The sequence below is a fragment of the Petromyzon marinus genome, chromosome 45 (assembly GCF_048934315.1).
Source record: "Petromyzon marinus isolate PM22_M1 ecotype Great Lakes invasive population chromosome 45, UKy_Petmar_22M1.pri1.0, whole genome shotgun sequence".
In the NCBI taxonomy this organism is placed as follows: domain Eukaryota; kingdom Metazoa; phylum Chordata; class Hyperoartia; order Petromyzontiformes; family Petromyzontidae; genus Petromyzon; species Petromyzon marinus.
In genome coordinates, this window is record NC_133711.1 from 9,934,855 (window position 1) to 9,958,129 (window position 23,275).

The window sequence follows — 23,275 nt, forward strand, 5'->3', positions numbered from 1 at the left end:
TTCGCAAATGGAAGAAACACAAATGAACTGTCAATCTCCCTCGGCCTGGGGCTCCATGCAAGATCTCACCTTGTGGAGTTTTAATGATCATGAGAACGGTGAGGAATCAGCCCAGAACTACACGGGAGGATCTTGTCAATGATCTCAAGGCAGCTGGGACCATAGTCACCAAGAAAACAATTGGTAACACACTACGCCGTGAAGGACTGAAATCCTGCAGCACCCGCAAGGTCCCCCTGCTCAAGAAAGCACATATACATGCCCGTCTGAAGTTTGCCAATGAACATCTGCATGATTCAGAGGACAACTGGGTGAAAGTGTTTTGGTCAGATGAGGCCAAAATGGAGCTCTTTGGCATCAACTCAACTTGCCGTGTTTGGAGGAGGAATGCTGCCTATGACCCCAAGAACACCATCCCCACCGTCAAACATGGAGGTGGAAACATTATGCTTTGGGGGTGTTTTTCTGCTAAGGGGACAGGACAACTTCACCGCATCAAAGGGACGATGGATGGGGCCATGTACCGTCAAATCTTGGGTGAGAACCTCCGTCCCTCACCCAGGGCATTGAAAATGGGTCGCGGATGGGTATTCCAGCATGACAATGACCCAAAACACACGGCCAAGGCAACAAAGGAGTGACTCAAGAAGAAGCACATGAAGGTCCCGGAGTGGCATAGCCAGTCTCCAGACCTTAATCCCATAGAAAATCTGTGGAGGGAGCTGAAGGTTCGAGTTGCCAAACGTCAGCCTCGAAACCTTAATGACTTGGAGAAGATCTGCAAAGAGGAGTGGGACAAAATCCCTCCTGAGATGTGTGCAAACCTGGTGGCCAACTACAAGAAACGTCTGACCTCTGTGATTGCCAACAAGGGTTTTGCCACCAAGTACTAAGTCATGTTTTGCAGAGGGGTCAAATACTTATTTCCCTCATTAAAATGCAAATCAATTTATAACATTTTTGACATGCGTTTTTCTGAATTTTGTTGTTGTTATTCCGTCTCTCACTGTTCAAATAAACCTACCATTAAAATTATAGACTGATCATTTCTTTGTCAGTGGGCAAACGTACAAAATCAGCAGGGGATCAAATACTTGTTTCCCTCACTGTATAAACGAGAAGCACTGTGGAGATGCAACCGGTGCAGAGCAGAAGGAGAATATGGAGACCGAGGGGGAGATGGAAGGATGCGGTGGAACGAGATACGAGGAAGTTGGATGTGAGCAGAGAGGAGGCACAGACTCGAGCGGTGGTTCTTGACCTTTACTGCAGCTTTGCATGCCAACAAAGACATTGGGGTTTGATTAAACAAAGTAGTTGTATCTTCTTGGTTCTTTTGGTAAAGTCACGTAGAATGAGAATAAAATAATAAAAATAAAACATAATATTACGTGACTTTACCGAATGAACCAAGAAGATGAATCCCTGCAGTCACGAAAGCTTTAAATCGAAAAGTAGTTGTACTTCCGTGCCCGTGCTTAATTTGTGCTTCGATTATTTACCTTCTAAAAATAATCCGTCCATGTCTCGCACCCCCAGAAAGGGCATCTCGCACCCCTAGGGCGTGCAGCGTGCACCCCAGGTCAAGAAATGCTGGACCAGAGACGCATGCAGACAGACAATCTGAGCAGCTGACCCCGCACAAGAATGGGACCTTTGGCTTAGACACACCCCCGCCTTGCCAGCAGGAGAGCAATAGAACACCCAACGGCGTCACGCGGGCAGGTGTATCATCATCACTCGCCGTGTCCGCACAGCGACGGCGCTGGCCCAGACGCAGCCGCTGGGTTCAACCCCCCCAGCTAGGGGGGGGCAGAGGCACTCCCTCAACGCCAACGCGAAGTGGCAGACGCGGCGGCTGGCCCCGAGCAGCGCCGTCCCCAGGCGGACGTGAGCGAAGCGGTCTCCCCTCGGCCGGACACGTGCCCCGCGATGCTCCTCCTCGCCGTGAGCCCTCGTGGCGTGCGGTCAGCGGTTTTATTATTATTATTTTTGGGGGGGGGGGTGGAGAAGAGGAAGGTCAGCGCCGGGGGAATGGTTTTGCTTTGCCGGACTTAGCAATTATGATGCACGCTGGGCACGAATCCCAACCCTGCGCTAGTCAAGACGCTCTCTCTCTCTCTCTCACACCTCGTCTTGGTTTGGGAGGGGACGCGGGCAGGTGGCGTTGGTGTTCTTGGGCGAAAATCAGAGGAGCCGGGAATGTCTCCGAGATGGAGCAGACGCCACCCGCAGGGTCTGTCGGCACGTGACTGGGGAATGCGCGTGCACGCTGCTTCTTAGAGACCCTGGATCCAAGACCCGTGGAGCAAGACGAAGAGACAAGAGGCACGTGAAGCTAAAGGTTCAGCCCTGCAATTGGTCTCTCGCGCCGCTGCCGAAGGAAGGGATTCCAATTTGGGGTTGCTCAAAAGAGTAAGTTGGCCTACTCTTCCTTGCTGACCACACATCTGGGAAGAGGTGGAAGTGCCCACACCCTTCGGCACCACAGACCACTTGCTGATTAACGAAGTGTGGTGTACCCATTTGGGCGCTCAAAGCGAGCTGGCGACGTCTAGATGATTGCGAGTGCTGTGTGCTAGAATCATTACACCACGACAGACGATTAGCTCGGTTGGCTACGTACGGTGCGAAATAAGTTCCAACTTACATGCGTAATGGGGAGAGGCATACAATAACTTAATAATAATAGCAAGAGTGAATACGAAAGTAAATATAACTCGTCCCAAAAATATCCAGAACGAAAATGTGACAGATTTTCCACACATTTTAGCCCCGTGACATTCCAATGCTTCCCCGCGTTTCCGCCGTGGAATGGGGGAAGCCTTTAGGATAACGGAGCAATTTGAGCCTCGTCGTGCAGAGTCAATTCACTCCCACGGGGCCCAGGTGATGCGAGCTGGAAGAACCGGAAAAAGCCGGAGACCCAATTCCACTCTAATCTTCCAAATGCGTGTGATCATTGTGATGGCCATATATGCATGACGTTAATACCCTGGTGGCAGGTGAACATGGGCCGCGGATGATCGTTTGAGTGAAGCGTGAGATATGGAACCCCGCGGCGGCGAGTGAGCACTTCTGCGCACATTGTACGCATGCGAGTGAGTGTGTGTGTGTGCGTGGGGAGCGGTGCTCGCTGACAGCACTTGGCCCCGACAGTCTGTTAAGGTTATTCGGGGAGGGGGGGGGGGGTCTTTGTCTTTTGTGGGGAGCGGTAGCGTAGCGGTGAGCGCGCCGCACTACGAAACCCGGCGAAACGAGTTCGATTCGGCCACCAACACTGGTTATGATTATCTTAACCGGTCCTGGACCTCCCCTAGGTCGACTCAGCCTCAAATGAGTACCTGGTGTGATGTGTAAACATCGCCACTGGAGAGACGAAGACGGCCGTGCGTGGTGCTGACCATGGCTAATATCAGTGGTGATAGAATTGGGCAAGGTGTTGGACCTTGCCCAATTCGATTCAGCATGAACATCTTCCCATAACAGAGGCGTTTTGGGTTAGATCGCGTAAATATATAAATGTGCCGTTAAACCCGCCACCCCCCGACACAGTAAGGGTTGTCACGTGAACAGAACAATGCCAATTCGTCACTAGTACAGCACACCGGTGTGTTGGAGAGCCAAGCCACAACATTTACAATCTGAGTTTGCTGTGTCGGCTGGTGGCGGGTTTAACGACACATTTACGCGATCTAACCCAAAAAAACCTCTATTGTGGATGATATTGCTCGCGAAAGCCTGCTACGTGCTAAACAGAAAGTTTACAACTGGTGCGGTGCTTAAGCATCGGCGCTGGGCAGACAACGGTGACCGCGCGAACTTCTGTCCAGTGTCCACAGCTCGTGCGTGCTGCCCACCTTGACAGGCGCTCACGTGACAAGCACTTGCCCACAGCCGCGTTCACTGTGTGGGGCGGGAGGCGGCGGGTGGTTTGTGTTGCGCGTGCAAAAAGAACCCACGTGTGCACAACGTGTGCGCTGAGCTCGGTCGGCTTGATTCAGCCCAACTCCCGCGGCCGATGCCCCTGGCCTGGCTGCCTAAAGGCCCCGGTGTACACTCTAGGCCAGGGGTCCCCAACCCCCGGGCCGCGGGCCGATACCGGTCCGTGGCCTGTTAGGAACCGGGCCGCACAGCAGGAGGTGAGAGTGGTGAGTCCGCGCGTGGCACGCCCCCATTATTTTATTATTTACCAATTCCGTCCGAGCCTCTTTCCCGCAATGCGCACTTGTCTCAGTCACGTGGTGTTGGTAAGCCCAAAAGCTCTAACCCCTAGTAGCCACAATGAGTAAGCCCACAAGCTCTAACCCCTAGTAGCCACAATGAGTAAGCCCACAAGCTCTAACCCCTAGTAGCCAAAATGAGTAAAAAACAAACGTCCCAGGAGAGCTTCTTTGAAAAGGGAGAAAGACCCAATGATGAACCCCCCCGCCACCCCGGTCTGTGAAAAAATTGTCTTCCACGAAACCGGTCCCTGGTGCCAAAAAGGTTGGGGACCGCTGCTCTAGAGGACGCTTTCCCAGTGCATGATTACAGACAGCCCCTTTGGTCATTGGCTGCTGGATGAGGGCCTCCCTATGCCCGATATCGTCTGGGTGGGGGTTGTTTGTCCAAACATCACCACGATGAGTAAGCGAGCGCTGGTACATGCGTTGAGCATCGTTGTGATACCGTGGAAATACGGCACGGCAATTGATTTCAATGCATTGCCCTCTGCTACACAGAACAAACCCCGTGCAGCCTACGGCATCTGGTTTGTACGGTGGTGGATAGGATGAAGGCCCGCCATGGTTCGACGCTTCGTATTTTTCCAACCTCCAATCCCCGGGGCAAGTTTCTTGTGTGTGTGGTCCTGAGCTCAACACATTTTCTCAGCTCTAAGCGTGCCCACGGCAAAGAGAAGTCATTCTGGTGGGAGACACACAGCTTTGCGCAAATGTACCCTTCGCGTGTGCTAACACACGGGCAGCAGAATAAAGTTGCGCAAATTTATGGGGGCAAATTTTTCTCTCACGATTCTGTTATTTCGCCGTCCTGCAACGGACAAAAATCCCAGCGCTTCTAAAGTCAAGGGAAGACGACTGCCTCAAAAATGTGGGTGACCCTGGGAAAACCAGGACAAGTGGCAACCCCGTGAACAGTTCAGAAGCCAACCGAGCGCTAATCGCACATGCCGGAGGTTTCACAAAGTCACGTTATAACTGCAGCACCTTTCTGCCCGATCGCCCAAAAATTCAGACGAATTCGTGCAGCGAGTGCGTCCGTGGTTACGGCAAAGTTTACATTTCATTACGGGGCCTAAAATGATGTTGCTACAGTGGGCGAGTTTGTATTTAATTGTGTTCGGTAATTTGAATCTACCCTCTCTTGTGGGCCAATTACCCCGCTGCCCTTTACACATCTCCAATTAAGCTCCGTTGCTTCCATTCTTTCCCCGCTGAGTTTTAATTGGGCTTAACTCGTTAGCCTGCAGGTCTCCCCCCCCCCACCGTGCGTGCGGCCGAATTAAACCCACGTGACACGAGGCCCCCCCCCGCCGGCCTCGGCCATCAAACATAGACCCCCCCCTCTCTCTTTCCACCCACCACCACGCGACCCGTGCATCACCACAGGCCACTGACAAAGTGAACGGGGCAGTGGCAAAAGCGTTTAGAATGCGTCGCCCCCCTCTTCTCTTTCCCGTCCGTCGGAAATGTCTCCTGATAGTCTCCATCGTGGGGCGGCAGTTTGTTTTTGTTAAGACAGGGAATGCCCGACAAAACCCGTTTAATTTAACACGTAGGCTTTCGCGACCAATATAAAACCCGTTTAAGTTGGCAACAGAAACGAGTTAGAACAGCACCAGCCACCGCCCCTTTGGCCTTCAAATAAACCGGACTGCTCGCTTTAATTCGCCAAGCAATCGAACACACACGGATTGGGGGTTTAGCAGATCATCGTTTCACGTCACCCGATCTCACTTTCGCGTCTTGATCGTCCGTGCACAATGGGACCTCTTCCCGTGTCGTTCTCCCAACTTTTCCAGGTTCGCTCGGAGAGGTTCCCAGGGAAGGGAGAGTTCGGAGTTCGAAAGCGAGCGACGGTGACTGCACCTCCGATGAGCACGATTGGCTGCGTATGGTGCGAAAAAAGTTGCAACGTTACGTGCATGCATACATACATTCGGCTGAAAATGCTTTTTTATGAACATGGAAGGCGTCGCGAATTGGCGACATAAATCTTAACCGCGTGAACAATTAAAATGCAAGCGGTTCGTATTTATGCTACGTTCGATTGTGTATTCACGTATTCAGCGCGTTGACGGCAGCCAGGGGTAATGACACTCGTGAATAGAGGGTCTCTGCAAAGTGTTGCACACACGGCGTTAACTTCGTGTTCGACGCACGCGCCTTCATTTTCAAACGCGTGCCCATCCAACAAACGACGCGACATTGCCACGATGTCCGCAGACGACCCCCGCATTTGTATTTCCATTTTCCTTTACATAATCTATTTACGGGGTTTATTTATTTCTTTATTATTTTCAAACAACCCATCTTTGAAAAATGCAATCTCCATCCCATTTGGAATTGCATGAGGCCCCGACCCCCTTGTGACAAGGTACACGAGAGATGCCATCATCGGTTTTAAATGGGGCCGACAATATTCTCGCTTTATATATTTATTTTTATTTTAACAACCTTCTCGGAGCAAACGGAAACTAAACAACGACAACAACCCACCACACCAACAACGACAACAAACAAAAATCCATACCAGTGCTCGGGCTTTGCGATTGGGATCATTTTGACATCGCTATTATGGAAGAACAAACGTAAAACATTTGCGAATGAGAAGGGGACACTCGAAACCCATTACCATCACACTTGTTCCGTCGTGAAGCGAATTTACCAATAATACACGGATCATTGTGCCTCCGTGAGCACGCCCCAGACCTCCTGTAATTTACTTTTTGGAGTCGAACATCGGACAAAGATGCATCCGTGTCTCCAGCCTACTATGACCCTAACATCCTCTGCATCCCATTTACGAGCCTCATATTCAACTCTGAATGCAGTGAAATGTTTTCACTTGTCCACCGCTTGCTCTCTCCTCTCTCTCTGTCCGTGAAAATAACCCCTTTCTGAAAACGCTGCCACTCCGCGTTTTCCTAAACGTGCGCTGATTTCGTGAGAAAATCATTTGCTAACGCAAAAGTGTTGTAGGCTTTATACAGTGTACACTCGATCTCATGCCTCTCAAGTGTGTGTGTGCCGCGTTCCTCGCTACCTTTTGTCACACGCTTTCACCATGTCCCATAGATGCATGAATGACGTTTATTTATCGCCCTATAAAAGCCCATTGAGATAAGACGCTTCTCCAAGGTAGGCCTGGGTCACACAGATACACCCTAGCAGCAAACAGGTTCCAGGAAAACGCATGCAAGTCTATAATTAAACACAGAAGAACAATACAAACTGTGGGGACAATTTTAAATGTCATCTGCATTTAGAAGTTATTGTTATTGCATCCATATATGGACAAAGTCTGTGACCAAATCACACAGAATGCGCCCAACCTCATCGTTCTGATACTGAAAGCAAAGCAGGGTTGAGCTGAACCTGGATAACACTCGGATGTCAAGATCCTTTGTTTCCTGTACAGTCTATGCTACCCGCTTTCACCAAACCGCATTCACAAGCAAAGTGAGGTTGGGTCAAATAACTCCAACGATTCGCACAGCAATGGGGAGGCCCTCATCCAGCAGTGGATTCACGGATGGACTATAGAATGTGCATCTACATAAAAAATAACTGAAAAGTAGATTAGGGATGAAAATGCTCAAATCAGAGGCATTTTTCAATATTAATCAAATTAATTACAACTTAAGACGTCACTAGCACACTACATTTCACCACACAAATCGAAAGGGGCGCTTTGAGGGCTGGAGGTACCATTGCCACCTCCGATGCACAATACACCGGGCCAGATAATGGGAAGAGGGATATATCACAATACTGAAAGAGGGGAAGAACTGCATTTAAATGCATCATCTCGAGTGGTGTATTATTACACAACTGTCAAAAAAAACCAGGGGATATTAATGTCCTGGAAAGAATTCGAGATTTCCCAGGACGGTCGTGGGGAAAGCAGGACAGGTGGAGGCCCTAACTGGAGCGGTTGGGGCGTCGAAGGGATGAGAGGTGGGCCTGGTGTCCACGATTCTCGTCGAACGACGCCCTCTGCCCTCCCGTGCTGGCGCAAGAGCAAATCCGTGCGGCAGCGTTTGGGCAGCCGGAGTGACCGCGGCCAAATCTCCACTGCCCTGAAGCCCGTGGTGATTATTTTTATTCCGCCGGTTAATTACGAACGTTCATTTGGGGCAATTTTTTTTCTGTTCACAGCATAAAACACCACGGCGGTTATTGTTATTTCACAGTAATCACCCGAGTTGCTGAGCAAACTCTCTTCGGCGGTCCATGGCCTCTTGCCCCCCCCCCCCCCCCTTGTATCCCCAGCCACAGGACAGCCGCGGTTGGCTACGTACGGTGCGAAAGAAGTTCAACATACATACACCGCCTTCCTCAGCGGCCTGTCTGCAACCACCCCATCATCAACAAGCAAAACTAACATCAACAAAGCAGCAATATAAATTGAACACGCACTTCTCGATTTCAACTTTATAATTGTCCCATAAATTTTCAGCACCCCCCCCTGCCCCACCCCCCACCAAACCCCTCCGCCCCGCCGCTCTCTCTGTGTCCCACGCGACAGAGAGAGAGCGAGAGGGACACCCCCCCACCTCCCCGTGTAAAACGGAAGGCATTGGTGGCGATCACCGGGCGCCGGCCGTAAAGTGACGCCGCTGGGAATCGGAGCCGACAAGCCGCCTCTGTCAGAGGGGGGCGATGTGCCGCTAAAGCGCACTGAGCTGTGGAGGGGCATGATGGCTCGTCGAGAGCTGGCGCTGCTTCGTAAAAAATCATTCCGCTGCAATGGAAGAACCCCCTCCATAAAAGAACCATGAAGATGTCTCATGAAACATGTGCCCTGTGAAATCGTGTCGTTGCCCGCTGTGTGTGTGTGTTTGTTGTTTTGCCTCGTTGCTTTTGCGCACCCCGTTTGCGTTCGTGGCCGCGAGTCGCGCAAATCTGCAAAACCAGCAGTGGACGCCGCTCGTGCGCGCTGTAACATTGTAATATTCTCTCCCACGTCACCAAAGACAAGAGCCCCCCCCCCCCCCCGTGTCCTGACGCCTGGCCGCCTTTGTCCCCCGCCCCCCAGTGTTGATTAGTAGAAACACAACGCATCAAGGCTAATCGACCTATAATCACTGTTACTGGCCGTGGGCGGAAATCAAACTCGCCATGGCTCACACACACGCGCGTGGCGTCACATTTTGACCATCGTCTCCCCTGACGGAAATGATTGTTGCTTGAATACCGATTCCTCAATAAAATGCCGTCAATTGCAACGTACGCGGCCTTCTCTGACAAACCAAATATTTTCAGATGCTGCCGCTGGTCATTCGAGCTCAATTTTCTTTTCCATGCAACGCTTTAAGTGAGAGCCTCCGCTAGTTTCTAACGCCCCCACCCCCCTCGTGAACAGGCTGAGCGCCACTGCCAGGGAAGGAGAGCCCCCTGGTGCTCTCACATCGCCAGTGCAAGCGGATTACGCGCGTGTCTCCGGGGCGAGCAACCACGGACCCAATCATGGGGGTGGAGAGGGGGAGAGCTGTCATTTCCTGCGTTCGTTAGAAGTTCATTAAGTATAAATGCGCGGCATTTATACTTAATGGACACGAGGCTTTCGCCACACGTGTGGCGTATGACTGTAACTAACCCAAGGTGGCAGGGGGTGACCAGCCGGCAGCGCCTGCAATTGCCAAAAGCGTGATCTTGGTCACACCACTGGTGGCGGAAGGGCTCTAGAAAGCCCATCTACAGGGTATATTGGTTCTTTTCTTTCACGCTGTCCCAACAGCTTGGAAGAGAAGGAAAACCCCACACTTTATCCCACGACACATTACCTGTCAATTGATGAATACATTTCTAAAAGTATATTTGTTATTATTATGCTTCCTTACCCAAAAAGCCTCCCAGAATCTCAAGACTATTTTTCAGAAGTATCCTACTAAGTTTTCATAGCAAATGGCGATGTTGCTATGGATAATTCCAATTGAGCAATATGCAGAATTTTTTATTTGCATTGGAATGTTTGGCCAATACCAGTTTCATTGTAATTATATTTTAGCTATGGAAGAAAGCCCGAGAACCCATGCAGACCAGGAGGAGAACATACACATTCCACACAGCTAGGTTCCCGAGTTGGAAATCGAACCCAGGTCCTTCTTGCTGTGAGGCCCAAGTGTTACCACTGCACCACCCTCGGTGTGTTCGGGCAATGTTCGGCTGATCATGCTGGCAAATCGTGTCTCGAAAAACGTCCGAGATCTGATGAGATCCGGTGCATTCCGAGTGATTTTTATCAGGTCATAGCCACTCCAGTGTATCATGACCTATATTGCGGGTACCTCCAACTGTGCAGATCCGACCACTGCAGTGTGTCTCTGCGTACGTCAAAACGTGCGTCTCCAGCAGGCGTCGCCCGGTCCCGTGCCTTCTTATCGCCAACCAGGGCCCGTGGGCTGGCCGCAGAGTGGCTGGAACTTAAACAAATAAGCAGGTGGCACAGGCAACCCATGTTCGCCAGCAATACAACATGGCATCTAAAAGCAGCCACGTCTCCAGACTCATCACAGGAAACAAAAAACAAATGTAGCTATATGCACATGCAACCAAATGGGGTCTTGAGTTTCAACTGCACGGAGTTTTGGAGCGGTAGAGAATTCCAGACTGTAGGAGCAGAAGCTGAGAAGGAGTGACCTCCCGTGGGACGAAGCTTCACTGTGGGCTTCATAAGAAGGACTTTATTCCAGGAGTGGGGACAATGTGTCGGGGAGTAGAGTGAGGTGGGAGAGGAGAGGTAGAGGCAGGGGCACGACCATGACGAAGTGTAATAACAATCATTGCAATCTTAACGTGAATCCTAGACTCGACAAAAAGCCGGGCGACAGCGATTGCAGTACTTGGAGTCACGTGATCACGTTTTCGTGCCCGGGCGGAGGAGCCTTGCGGCGGCACTGTGGATGATCTGTAAAGTTGAAACGAGGGGATGTGGGAGACGGCACAGGAGCGAGCTGCAGTGGTCCAGGCGAGGAGTCGTGGATTGGGGTCTCGGCAGCCGGAGGCGCCAGGCGGGGCGGTACGCGGGCGGTGATCGACGGGTGCAGGTCGGGAAGGAGAGCCCCCCTGCTGCACTCGCATCGCAATGATGTCCCCCCCCCCAACTTTATGTCGCCCCCCAGGTACGACCGGGCCTATCCCAACCCCTCCTTATCAATCCCTATTGTTTTACTGCATCAAAACTACACCACCGCTTGCAATGACCCAATTTTTCATTTCATATTATTATCATGCTATCTACAAATGTTATAGCTGCTGTAAAGCGCCTTGGTAAAGGCGCTCTATAAATATCATTAAGATAAGATAAGAAGGGGACATTGCAGACCGTGGGTGAATGAGAGCTCCGGATATAAAATAGCCCCATGGTTGCGTTTGTCTTTTTTTGCCAAACTAATATCTGAGTCCAGGAGATGCACACTTGACTTGGGAGATTTTATTTAGAACTTGTTTTTTTTGTACCAATTTGAAGGATCTCAGTTTTGACGGTATTCGCATGAAGATTGTTGAGCCAATCCAGTCTAAAATTGCATCAAGGCAGCCTTCAAGATTGGAGACTGTGGATGGTTGACATGAATCTGTAGAAATCTGCATCTGGATGTCATCAGCACAGAAATAACGTTCCACATTTTAAATTTGATGTAATTTTACCTGGTTGAATGTAATACATTGAAAAAAAACCGTGGGACAAATACGGATCCCTAAGGCATCCCCCTATAAGTTACTGGTTTAAAAATATTTTATTTATGCCACATTTATGAAATAATAAAAAAAACGATTTTATAAATAAGAACAGAACCAAGCGAGTAAAGTGCTTGACATTGCCTACATATTTCTGAAGGCGCTGAATGAGAATGTGATGGTCCACGGTGTGAAATGCGGTTTTGAGATCGAGGAGGAAGAAACGCGAGAGACCCAGGACCGACGAACGGAGTGTCTCCGTAGGATGGTGGCCTCGTCAAGACACCAGGTTACAGTGGATCGTCGATGGCAAGAGGCTAACTTTAAGATCAGCTTTGAAAATTAAATCTAAACCTCCACCTCTACCATTAGAGGTGCAGGTGGAGTCTCTGGTGTAGGCCAATCAACGCATATATAATTATCAGAGCATGTTTGTTTGCATGTTCACCACAAGTTCCGTGTGGCAAATGCAGACGTGATTCCTTGCAAAATGTTTCTATTTGGTGTTTGAACATCTTAACACCTGTTTTATTTCCAGAAAGCGCAAAATATATTCTTATTTTTTTCTACCAATAGAGTGTACACATTCGCATACAGTGCTTTGAAATCCATAAGATGTTTTTTTGGTTAGATCGCGTGAATGTGTCGTTGAACCCGCCACCACCCGACACAGCCAACCAGTAAGGGTTGTCACGTAAACAGAACATGGCAATTCGTCACTAGTACAGCACACCGGTGTGTTGGAGAGCCAAGCCACAACATTTACAATCTGAGTACGACGTTTCGCCAGTAATTACGAGCACATTTATATATTTACGTGATCTAACCCAAAAAAAACCTCGATTATGGATATTGGTCGCGAAAGCCTCCGTGCCAAACAGTTCATTGAAACCCTGGGAAACTGCTTCTGCTAATGAAAGCAGACCTAGAGGAGCACTCCAAGTATCAACTACACAGACGTCTCCCTCTTGTAGAAGATCTAAAACAAAACAGCGATCCGTGAAGGTCGGATGTTGACATTTCAACAACCGCATCGAGCGGGAGGAGGCGATGTTGAGGTGCGGTGCCACCAACAGCATTTCCCGTTTTGACCTCTTTGACCTCGAACTTTGCCTTCGCTGCGTCTGCCACGTGCGGTGCCCGAGCGAGCGCGCCTGTGCAATTTCACCCAAAAATTGCAGACGAAGACCACATACACACTTCCATTTTGTGGCTTTTATTTGTTATGTTAGCTGGACATTATTTCAAGTTACAACACACAGCTACAACTACGTTGATTAGAAATATGCTCTTTTACGGTTAAAGCATGAACCACTCTCAATGGAACTTTACTTATCCAGGGATGCGGAGAAAATCTGCGGCGCATCCAAGCCGAGCCAGCGAGGGCGATTTGCCGTGCCGAGCCAGCACCAAACCGTGATACGCTGCTGGCATTTACGATACCTCTTAATCTGGCTTGGGGCCAAGCAGGGCCAGGGGCGGGGCAAAATGATGCATTTATTTGCGGAACGCGAGCCGGCAGACTGAGAGAACGCAGTGTCACCGCGACATCTACTCACATCTCGGCTCACTGGCGTGTCACATCAATCGGCAACAACTCGGAACACGTTGTCAAGTCGTTGACAACAATGCCTCTCAACTATGCTTCTGCAGTGGGAGGGGGGAGGGATAATAAAAACAACCTGACGCCTCCCGAGCCGCGCCGGGCTGGTTCGGCACAGCCCCGGTGCGGTTTCGGTTGCCCAAGGCTCGAGGGATGCAAAGTAACAATCGTGGGAACACTTTGATGCAGCCCATTCGCTACGAGACGGCTGGGTATAGGATAAGGCAGGTTCCATTGTGTATGGCTTTGGCTAACACAACGGGCAACAACGCGGTACAGACCGCCCATCTACTGCAACAAACACCACATCACAAGATATTGCACATGACACAGCACTGCCAAAGCACACAAGCGCTCGCATGTGGCACACAGGTTCATCTAAGGCAGGGCTTCCCATGCGCCGGTTCTCGCGACTCGCCGCAGTCCGTCTTTCCGAGCTGACCAATTTACTTAATCAAATGAAGTTGTTGCGCACCAAACGCACCTGTCGATTGTTAAACACGTCCCACGCACACACGCGCGCGCTCATCGGTGGTCTCTCTGCTAATCTGAATGGGAATCATTGCCTTCTAGTTCAGTAGAATTAACCTGGGGTGCACGCACCCCCTGGGAGTGCGAGATGCCCTTTCTGGGAATGCTAGACATGGCCAGATTGTTTTAGAAGGTAAATCATCGACACACAAATTAAGCACGGGCACGTGAGTACAACTACTTTAAATTTTGATTTAAAGCTTTTCCTTATCTGCAGTAATTAATATTCTTAGCTCTTTCGGTAAAGTCACGTTGAAACGTCGTGAGAATTTTTATTGTTTTATATATATTTTATTTTATTGTTTCCTTTCAACGTGACTTTACCGAAAGAGCTAAGGATATACAACTACTTTGTTTAATCAAACCGATGTATTTATTAACATTGTACCGCAAGGCTACAGCAAAGGTTAAGAACCACTGCTCTACATCATACTGCACACGTGCACACACACATGGTCTCTCTATCCTTCGATTAACCATCCCTTACAAATCACTTTGTCACACACATGTACAGCGACAAAGATCCATCCATATAGCCTTAACCGACTGATGGCGCAAGTGTTGTTAGCGAACACCCACAAAGGGGTGGGTGGCCACCACTATGCCCGGCCGCCTTTGTCTCCCTTGTGGTTATGTTTACACATCGCACCCGGCACTCATTTGAGGCTGAGACGACCTCGTGCAGGGCCCGGGACCGGTTCAGATAACCGTCATCGGTGTTGACCGTGAGCGAGAATCATGCGCCTACATATACCAAGACACTACACACGATGTTTCTACATTGATTCAAAGCGATGTTCCATGCATCACCTGAAACGAGTGTGGCGATCAGGAGGCATGTGCGGCGTATGGACGGCGATGTGCATTGGGACGGAATTTGAAATTGGTCAGCTCGCAAAAGGTGCGTCGGTCGCGGCTTACGAGGATGGAGTCTGGGAGACGCTGCTCTAAGGCTCTAAGCCGTTCCTTTAGGAAACATAGAACGAAAAAAATGACACAAAGCAACACACTCTACAAATCTTAGTTACGTTTTTTTTATAAAAAAAAAAACCTTGCTTATAGAAACCTAAAAAAACTCTATATAAATCTACAGAGACACTATTAAGAAATGTAAAATGTTCGTGTAATCGTGTACAGGTTGCCGTTCAATTTAAACCGGAGAAACGTGATGTCCGTCGTTTTCTGGGCACTGACAATCGTAAGCAGGGACTCTACCACAGCTGGGTTCTGTGCCGCGTCGGCGGCTTGGAAAATATTTCCGAACCCGGCAACAGCCGCATCGAGTAATACAACCTCACTATGGCTGGCGGCTACTTGTCACGCGCCTACCGCAAAGTCTACCAGCGTGTCGAAATTATTTTGTCAGTGAGAAGTTAAGTCCTGGTTACCACCAGCACAAAGGGGGCAGGGGTTAGGGTTGGTTCACGTTGGGTGAAGGGATCTCAATAACTGGAGCACGGCACAGCCATTCCCGAACCAACAAACCAGCCGTGCTGTCCCGGGTTTGTGCTTTTTGTCATCATAACGATGTTGGCAGCTCCTCGGTCGGTTGGTTCCTTTATGGTGGGGGGAGGTTGGAGATAGGGCATCGAGCATGTTGCTACCGCAATACGATGCAGATTCGTTTAGCGACTGTGACTGCACCACAATACGGTCTACGGAAACAAGTTGCGCGTGTCATGTACTATAAAGTGTCTGTCAAGTCATAGGCAGAGGGGAAAAACAGGACGTGAGTTTGGGCTTAAGCGCAAAGCACCAACATGACTCAAATGCACCACCGATCACGCACCATTGCCTGGACCTCACAAATCTCACATGCTCGTTGTTTTGCATTCCCCCCCCACGCGCTTCACATGCATGATAATCAGAACTCGTTTACACATTGGATGCAGAAATTCCACTTCTGCCACTTAAATCTGTGGCTGGTCTCACGCCACCGTGCGTCAATCAAGCGCCAATCGCTCGAATAAACTCAATGCTTCACCGCTTTTCCGTCTTGAGAGGTCAGCGTTAAAGTATTCTCTCATGATTACGTGAATTTAGTTCTTACCTAACTTTATAGACCACGATTTTTTAAAAAGCTCAGTTTCGATACCGGTTAGTGCTTAAGAATACAACGATTTCAAGTGTGCTTCAATAAACAGAATATCATTTCGGATTTCACGAGCACCATTTGCAATCCTAACCCGATTTCAAGCATTTTTGTCTTCTCATGCTCTCAATTGATTAAGGCTCTCTACTACATGGTCATGAAGACAACGCTGGTTGTTTTTTGTTGTTGCTGTTGTTGTCGCGTCTGTAATCGGACAGCCCAACAGTTTTGGCCTACGTCCTTTCAAAAGTTTTTTTTAATGCGTCACAGAATATTACCGTATCCGGTATATATCGCGGGTTTACGTGGGAACAAAAAAACAATCTACAGCCTGTAGCTATATTTGGAGGTAAAAAAAAAAAATGTGAAATGTAAATAGTCAAAAATGTACAGTTCATTAGATATCCTAAATATACAGGGGATTAATGAAGGTTTCATCCATTACTAAACAATCAGGCGGCAGTTTCAGCTCTGTCAATTAAACTATGCGTGTTAGCAAGCACCTATGAAGGCCGGAATGGCAAATGAGGGTCTGGGTGGACAGCACCACAACCGGCCCCATTTGTCTCCCCAGTGGCGATGTTTACACACGCACCGGGTACTCATTTGGTGCTGAGTAGACGTAGGCGAGGCCCAGGACCGGTACAGATAATCGTCACTGGTATTGACCATGAACGGGTTTCGAACTCGGATCAACGGGTTCGTGATGCTGCGTGCTTACCAATGCGCCACCACTCTCCCGTGTGCTTTGGCGATCAGACCTGGACACCGACTTGTGAATTGCTCCACACATCTAAACTCAAAAGGAATAAATGCCTCGAAACTCCACGTGTCCGCCACTTCATTGGCAACACACACCGTGGATTTAAGAGGGCCCCAGGTGTTGTCCAACCCCTTGGGTTTGAGCGATTTGGACGCTTCTGCTCAAGTTTGTATGGGATAATATTCAACCGCACAGTTCAAACTGCTGTCTAAATTTATTTTTGTATATTTCATAACAGATTAAACCTTCATAGTCACCCTGCATTCTCTACCGAAAAAATCGAATTCCCGTAGGATGTTCCTTTCATTAAAGAGTCCTGCCGCAGACTGACGTTAAGAGCATCTACATGAGCAAGTGCTTAGTGAGGGTTTTACGTCTCGACAAATGATTTGGTTCTCAATTTTCATGGCTGCACGAGAGACGGGAGGCCTGGCTGCAAAGCCAATGCCAGGCTAAAGATGTTCTCTCACCCTGCAACAAGGCACAGTCGCCTCCAAACACTCACAGCCCCCGGCAGCCCAACCGCTCTGCTTCAACAGCCTCTGCTCTCTAAACGCCGCAATTAAGGCTGTGATTTTGGTTCTCGAAAATGGTGACTTTTAAAATAGTCCGTGAAATCTCGTAAAATGCGGAAATACATTGGGTTACGTGCTCCCTTTCTTTCCTTTCAAAAGTGTCGTACGTCAGGGGTAGCGGGTGAGCCGTCCGAGCTAATTCCATTACCATTCCGTGAATTTTATCAAAAGCTACCGTGCCAAAATCGTAGCCTTAGGCTAGTTTAGGGCAATTGTCTCAGCCTCCCTTGTACTACGAGCGACTGGAAACTCGGAAAGGAAATGGCATGGAGAGCCGGAGTTATGTCTAGCCAACGAGAAAATAGATTGTTTAAAAGTCTGTTTTAGAATCATTGATTGACCTCAATTAAAAACTCATATCTTTAGAACTCCTTTTCGTGTTTAGTTTGTTTTCCTTCCCCTGCACCTCCGACTAGCACAGTTGGCTATGTACGGTGCGAAAGAAGTTCTACATAGATACACACAGACCTAGGCAGCATACAACCATGGGAAGTCATGTGAATTCTGGCTATAAGCCGAATAGAAATTGCCATCCAAGTTGCATGCTACGGAAAGCGGTGATCAAATTTGTCCAAATTTGGGAAATGATCACCTATGTTGAATGTCACCCACGGTTAACCTAAAATCACTACTGCGTCATTTTTTCGGATTTTACCACGTATTGTTCGGCATGATGTCAGGACGTTTCACTCCAGCATGTAAAGAGCACTATTGCCCTAAAAGCGTTTGAGTGTATCATGGACTTTAGAGTAAAAATATATTCAAATATCAATCTCATGATCACAATCTGGGAGTTCGAGATCGCTACTCGATTGAGTCACGATCTTAGTTCCAGGGCTGGTTGCAGCAGTGAGCTATGTGACCAGTACTGCCTGACTCGAGCCCTATGGTTCTGGACCTCAGAGGTGAGGGCTTTAGATTAAAATGTCACAAACGTTATTACAAGAATGCTGGAGATTCCATTAAAATTATTCCAAGAATAATAACTTTTTTTTAATTCCAAAATGAAGGCCTTTTCATTAAAAAAAATTCCAGGAAGGGCAATGTTCCCATTAAAAATTATTCCAGGAATAATGGATTTTTCATTCCAAAAGTGATTCCAGGAATGCTGAGGTTTCCATTAAATTATTCCAGGAATGACAATGTTTCCATATCATTCGAGGAATTATGGAATTTCAGTGAAAATTATTCCCTGAATGACAGTGGCCATTAAAATAATTTTAGGAATGATAGTAATCATGATAAGTATTCCAAGAATGATGGAATTTCCTTTAAAAATATGCCCAGGAACGATGAAATTCCTATATAAATTGTTCCAGGAATGATAGAGATTCTTTTAAAATGATTCCGGAAATCCTGAAACCATACTATATTATAAAAAACAAGTTTTGCTGGCTGGATTCATGGCTGCCTGGCTGGATTTCTGTCTGGTGCACAAGTGCATGTGCACGGTGGTGACATCACCAAGCGTATCTGTATGACCGTCGCCCGCATTCCCCAGCGTTCAGCCAGATTTGTGAATCGCACTGGCGTAACGCTCCCCCACCCACCCTCCACCCCATGTGATAGGGGAGAGAGATAGAGGGAGGGAGGGAGGGAGGGAGGGAGGGAGGGAGGGAGGGAGGGAGGGAGGGAGGGAGGGAGGGAGGGAGGGAGGGAGGGAGGGAGGGAGGGAGGGAGGGAGGGAGGGAGGGAGGGAGGGAGGGAGGGAGGGAGGGAGGGAGGGAGGGAGGGAAACAGAAAGGAAAGTAAGAGAGCAAAATGGAAAGAGAGAGTGAGGTATAGAAAAAAGCAGTGGGAAGGGAGGGAGGATTAGGGAGAGGCAAGAGAGGAAAGGGAGATGTGGGAATAAGGAGTGCGAGGGTGAGAGGAGAGAGAGAGAAACAGGGAGGGAGACAGGTGGGAGGGAAGTGAGACAGTGGAAGGAGAGGAATATTAAGGGGGAGGGAGAAGAGGGGACATAAAGAGAGACAAAGACAACGTGAGAAATAGAGATTAATTTCGATATACAGTTGTGAGAAACAAGGCTCTCATTATCAGATAAAATTTTGCTGGCTGGGCGGGAGGGACGGACAAACAAGAGGTCACATCGAAAGAACATGCTGGTTTTTTTTTAAGTATTCCAAAAATGATGGAATATGTTTACAACTCATCCCAGGAAAGGTTAAATCGAAATTATTGCAGGAATTTGTAAATGTCCATATTATTATTCCATAAATGATGGAATTCCATATAAATATTCCCAGGAATCATGGAATATCGATGCAAATCATTCCAGGATTCATGGAGTTTCCATCCATAAACTACTAAAAAACCTATTGTAAGAGTTAATGACAATAATGTCATTAAGGCAAAGCAAATGTTCCGTTGTTTTTTTCAAATGTTCTTATTTTCTTCAAATGTAGAAGAAAATATAAAATCACTTTTTTCGTTGTCCTCACCTCTTACTCAACTCTGCTCCACGACCCCAGCCCAATGAACCGATACCAACCACTAACCCCCAGATGCTGACCGCACGAGACCCAGCACCTATCCTCCGCTCCCCACCACCACCACTACCACTCACCCACTCCCCGCACATCACTAAAACCCAAGCGTTGTGCTCCTCCCTTCTTCAAAGGCAAGGTCACAGCCGCCCTCGATGTGCACTACTATCACTACAGAAATGAGAGTGGTGGCGAAGTGGCCTCAGCGCTGCGGGGGTGCGTTACAGAACGCAGGCCGGAGAGTTGATAGGCAGTGGTGGCCCTTGAGCTTCCTCCTTCTCGTCGTCGACTTCCTCCGCATCCTCCAGTTTTCCCATCTTCCCGCCCGCCTGGGACAGGAGAGAGCGTCGCAAGTCAGAACGTGCACAGCAGAAAGTGCTTAAATAACGATGCCAGTGAAAGCGATTCGAGACCTGATGTAAACAATTAATGTAACGAACAGTATGTACCTCGAATTATTGTAAATAACTTTAATTATAAGAGCTTTTTTCTTTAATCATAAGAATGGCAGAAGAGATTAAAAATCACTGAATGGACAATTCATGCCTTGGCACCAAAGTTCTGCACCAATTTAAGATGAACTTAAATATATTTTATTTAGATAGCGTGTGAACGAGTCACGTGAATTGGACAACAAAGAGAGAAGGATCTAGGATTCGAACTGTTATCCCACTCCTGTGCCCAGCATCGCCGATTGCCCCTCTTGACCCTCTCGTCCGATTGTTTGGGACCCCCACATGTCGCACCGATGTCGTGCGACCGGGAATAACAACGCGTGGGTGTGCGTGGTCGCATACCTGTCAACCCCTTATCAGTGCCCTACCTTATTACACACCAATTCAGACCTTATTGGTCACCCCGTGCCCCTTATAAATCACATCACAAGGAGGAAACACGAATATATATTTGCCCGTATTGAAACGGCTGTACAAGAATACGGGGTAAACGGCTGTACAAGAATACGGGGTAAAGCGTATGGGTTGACAGCTGTGGGGTCACGACGGGTGCTCTCGCTACCGCATCCTCCTCCGCTTGTTCCGCCTTCCGCTGCCGCTTGCTGGATTTGAAGATGCTGTCAATTCTCTTCTGCTTGGTCGCCTGCGGGTAAAACCTCAGTCGCTCCACACCCTTGCGGATGCGATCCTCCCTGCGCTCCGTGATGCGCACGCACACAAAGATCCTGTTTTAGCTTTATACAGCATCACGACGGGTGCTTTTTTGGTATTCCAGTTCGATCCTGATTGTACTATCACTGTCATGTCATGAGATACGTGATCCAATTGGAGCTCTCTCACAACAGTGCAAAACTTCATGTTAGAGAAAGGCCCATGGAAACAGATATCACAGAACTTCTTCTGAGATCCCTTCAAGTGGCAGCACTTTCCCATCCACCCTGCTAGAGATTTATGCTAATAATAATGCATTCATTTTATATAACGTCATTCATGCCAACAGCATCCTACAATGCTTTGCAATGCTGTTCATCACATGACAGTCAAAGCGATCATTTAAGCTCGAACATGAAAATTTACACGACGATGTCACTTGGCATATAATGTGTTACGTTGGGAGATGATGTCACGCAATGACGTCAACGAAAACGCGAAGACAAATTATTTCAGTCTTATTGCCCAGTTTTTGGCCAATATTACCTCGATGAATGTGGCCGGTTTTCTCTGGGGTAAGTCCCCAGTTGCAACACAACTTGACGCTAAGCTTCCAATCATCTTGAATCGCCTTTACGAGCGTCAACGTGACTACCCCCTACCCTGCAGACCGTTCGAGGCAGACAAACGGAGCCGACGCGTTGGTCGGAAAAGTGTTAGGTCACAAAAAAACAAGAAGGAAGGCCTCACTTGATGACGTGCTTCTCCACCGCGAGGAACTGCACCAGGCCCTCCTCGTCCGGAGTGGAAGCCACCAGACTCTCGGGAACCCCCTCCAGACACACGGACGGGTTCTTGAAGAGTTCACGGGCTCCTTTGAAGTCCCAAGCAGTGGGCACCGTAAACTTCTGCAATGCACCGACAAACGCTAAGTCACCGCCCGTTGTCCTGTCGTAATCGGCCAAACGCAATCACACTGAAACGCACCTCTGTTGTTTACATTACATTATTGTGATTATTCGGAAATTTCTGCAGAAAATCTCACTGAGTCTCAAGACACTTTTTTCAGGAGGGTCCTGCCGAGTTTTTGCAGGAGGGGGTTGATGCTGCGGCTGCTGTTGCATGTGATCTCTAATAAGTCATTTGCAGCAGGGAATTTTCAGCATTGGGATGTTTGATATACACCAGTTGTATTGTGTACGCATTTCGTTTTTTCAGCTTGCTTTTTTTTACTTACTGCCGCTCCATTGTTAGTCATGCCCACCTAGCCAAAGCATTTCCTGCCCACTTACTGACATGATTTGCGTTCTCTAATCCGTTTGTTCCTCTTTCTGCGTCTCGGCGTGCTACACCACCACCACCACCACGTTCGCCGGTGTGTGTCGCGAGCCCTCGTCTCACCTTGGTATCCAGGTGCTTCAGGATGCCCTCAATGCTGTGGTACTTCCTGATGAGGGGCAGGGCCTTCTTAGGGCCCATGCCATTGATGGACTCGCAATAGTCACAGCCCAGCAGGATGCAAAGGTCAATGAACTGCACAACGCAGGGAACACACGATGCGAGCACCGGACACGCGTAAGCCGTGAGCCATGGCGTTGGCCTGGTTCGGACCCAGGTTTCGGCCACCTGTGATTACAACTCGAGTTCTTTCGTGCAGTGAGTTGATGATGTCAGCTCGGACACCAAATTCCTGCATGAAGAAGAGCCGCATTCAATTCTATTCTGCACTCATAATTTTACTAAATTCCAGGTCTGAGAAATAAATACAATTTGGTTATAGGGCAGGTGGGAAAGTGCTGTCCCCTGTGTGGACCAGCGGTAACTAGAAGTGATCTCAGAGGAAGGTCTGTGATATCCGCATCTGCGGACCATTTCCTAACATGAATGGTTGCACTGATCTGTGAGAGCTATGAATAGATCCTTTGTTTCATTGACGTGATGCCAATAACACGATTGGGGGGAAATATTTGGTTTTATGTACATTAACACATTTAAAGGCATGCATCAATGAGAAGGAGAATAAGTGAGCCTATTGTATTTGGAAGTGAACAAAATATGATTGCAAAAAATATATACTTGGTGACATTGCTGCATTGGCATTGGTGCACAAGCACACATAACATAAACATTCAACACGTTTCTAAATAATACCACTGTAGCTTTAAAAGGTATGAAATGTGAGATTTTGGGGGCAGTGCCGCTTCTTAACAGCA

The 23,275-nt window shown here is 48.5% G+C and overlaps 1 protein-coding gene across 2 annotated transcripts in view; it reads right to left on the reverse strand.

Annotated features, from left to right (window-relative positions):
• Window positions 1-19,155: 19,155 nt before the first annotated feature.
• Window positions 19,156-23,275, reverse strand: part of LOC116952151 (flap endonuclease 1-like) — a 28,154-nt gene continuing 24,034 nt past the window's right edge. For both annotated transcript variants that reach the window (XM_032971240.2, XM_032971241.2), the window contains exons 10-13: window positions 22,464-22,595; window positions 21,813-21,970; window positions 20,974-21,103; window positions 19,156-20,285 (exon numbers count right to left, since the gene is read on the reverse strand). In XM_032971240.2, the coding sequence (XP_032827131.1) occupies window positions 20,178-20,285; window positions 20,974-21,103; window positions 21,813-21,970; window positions 22,464-22,595 (528 nt within the window). In that variant the 3' untranslated portion in view covers window positions 19,156-20,177. The remainder of the gene's footprint in view (window positions 20,286-20,973; window positions 21,104-21,812; window positions 21,971-22,463; window positions 22,596-23,275) is intronic.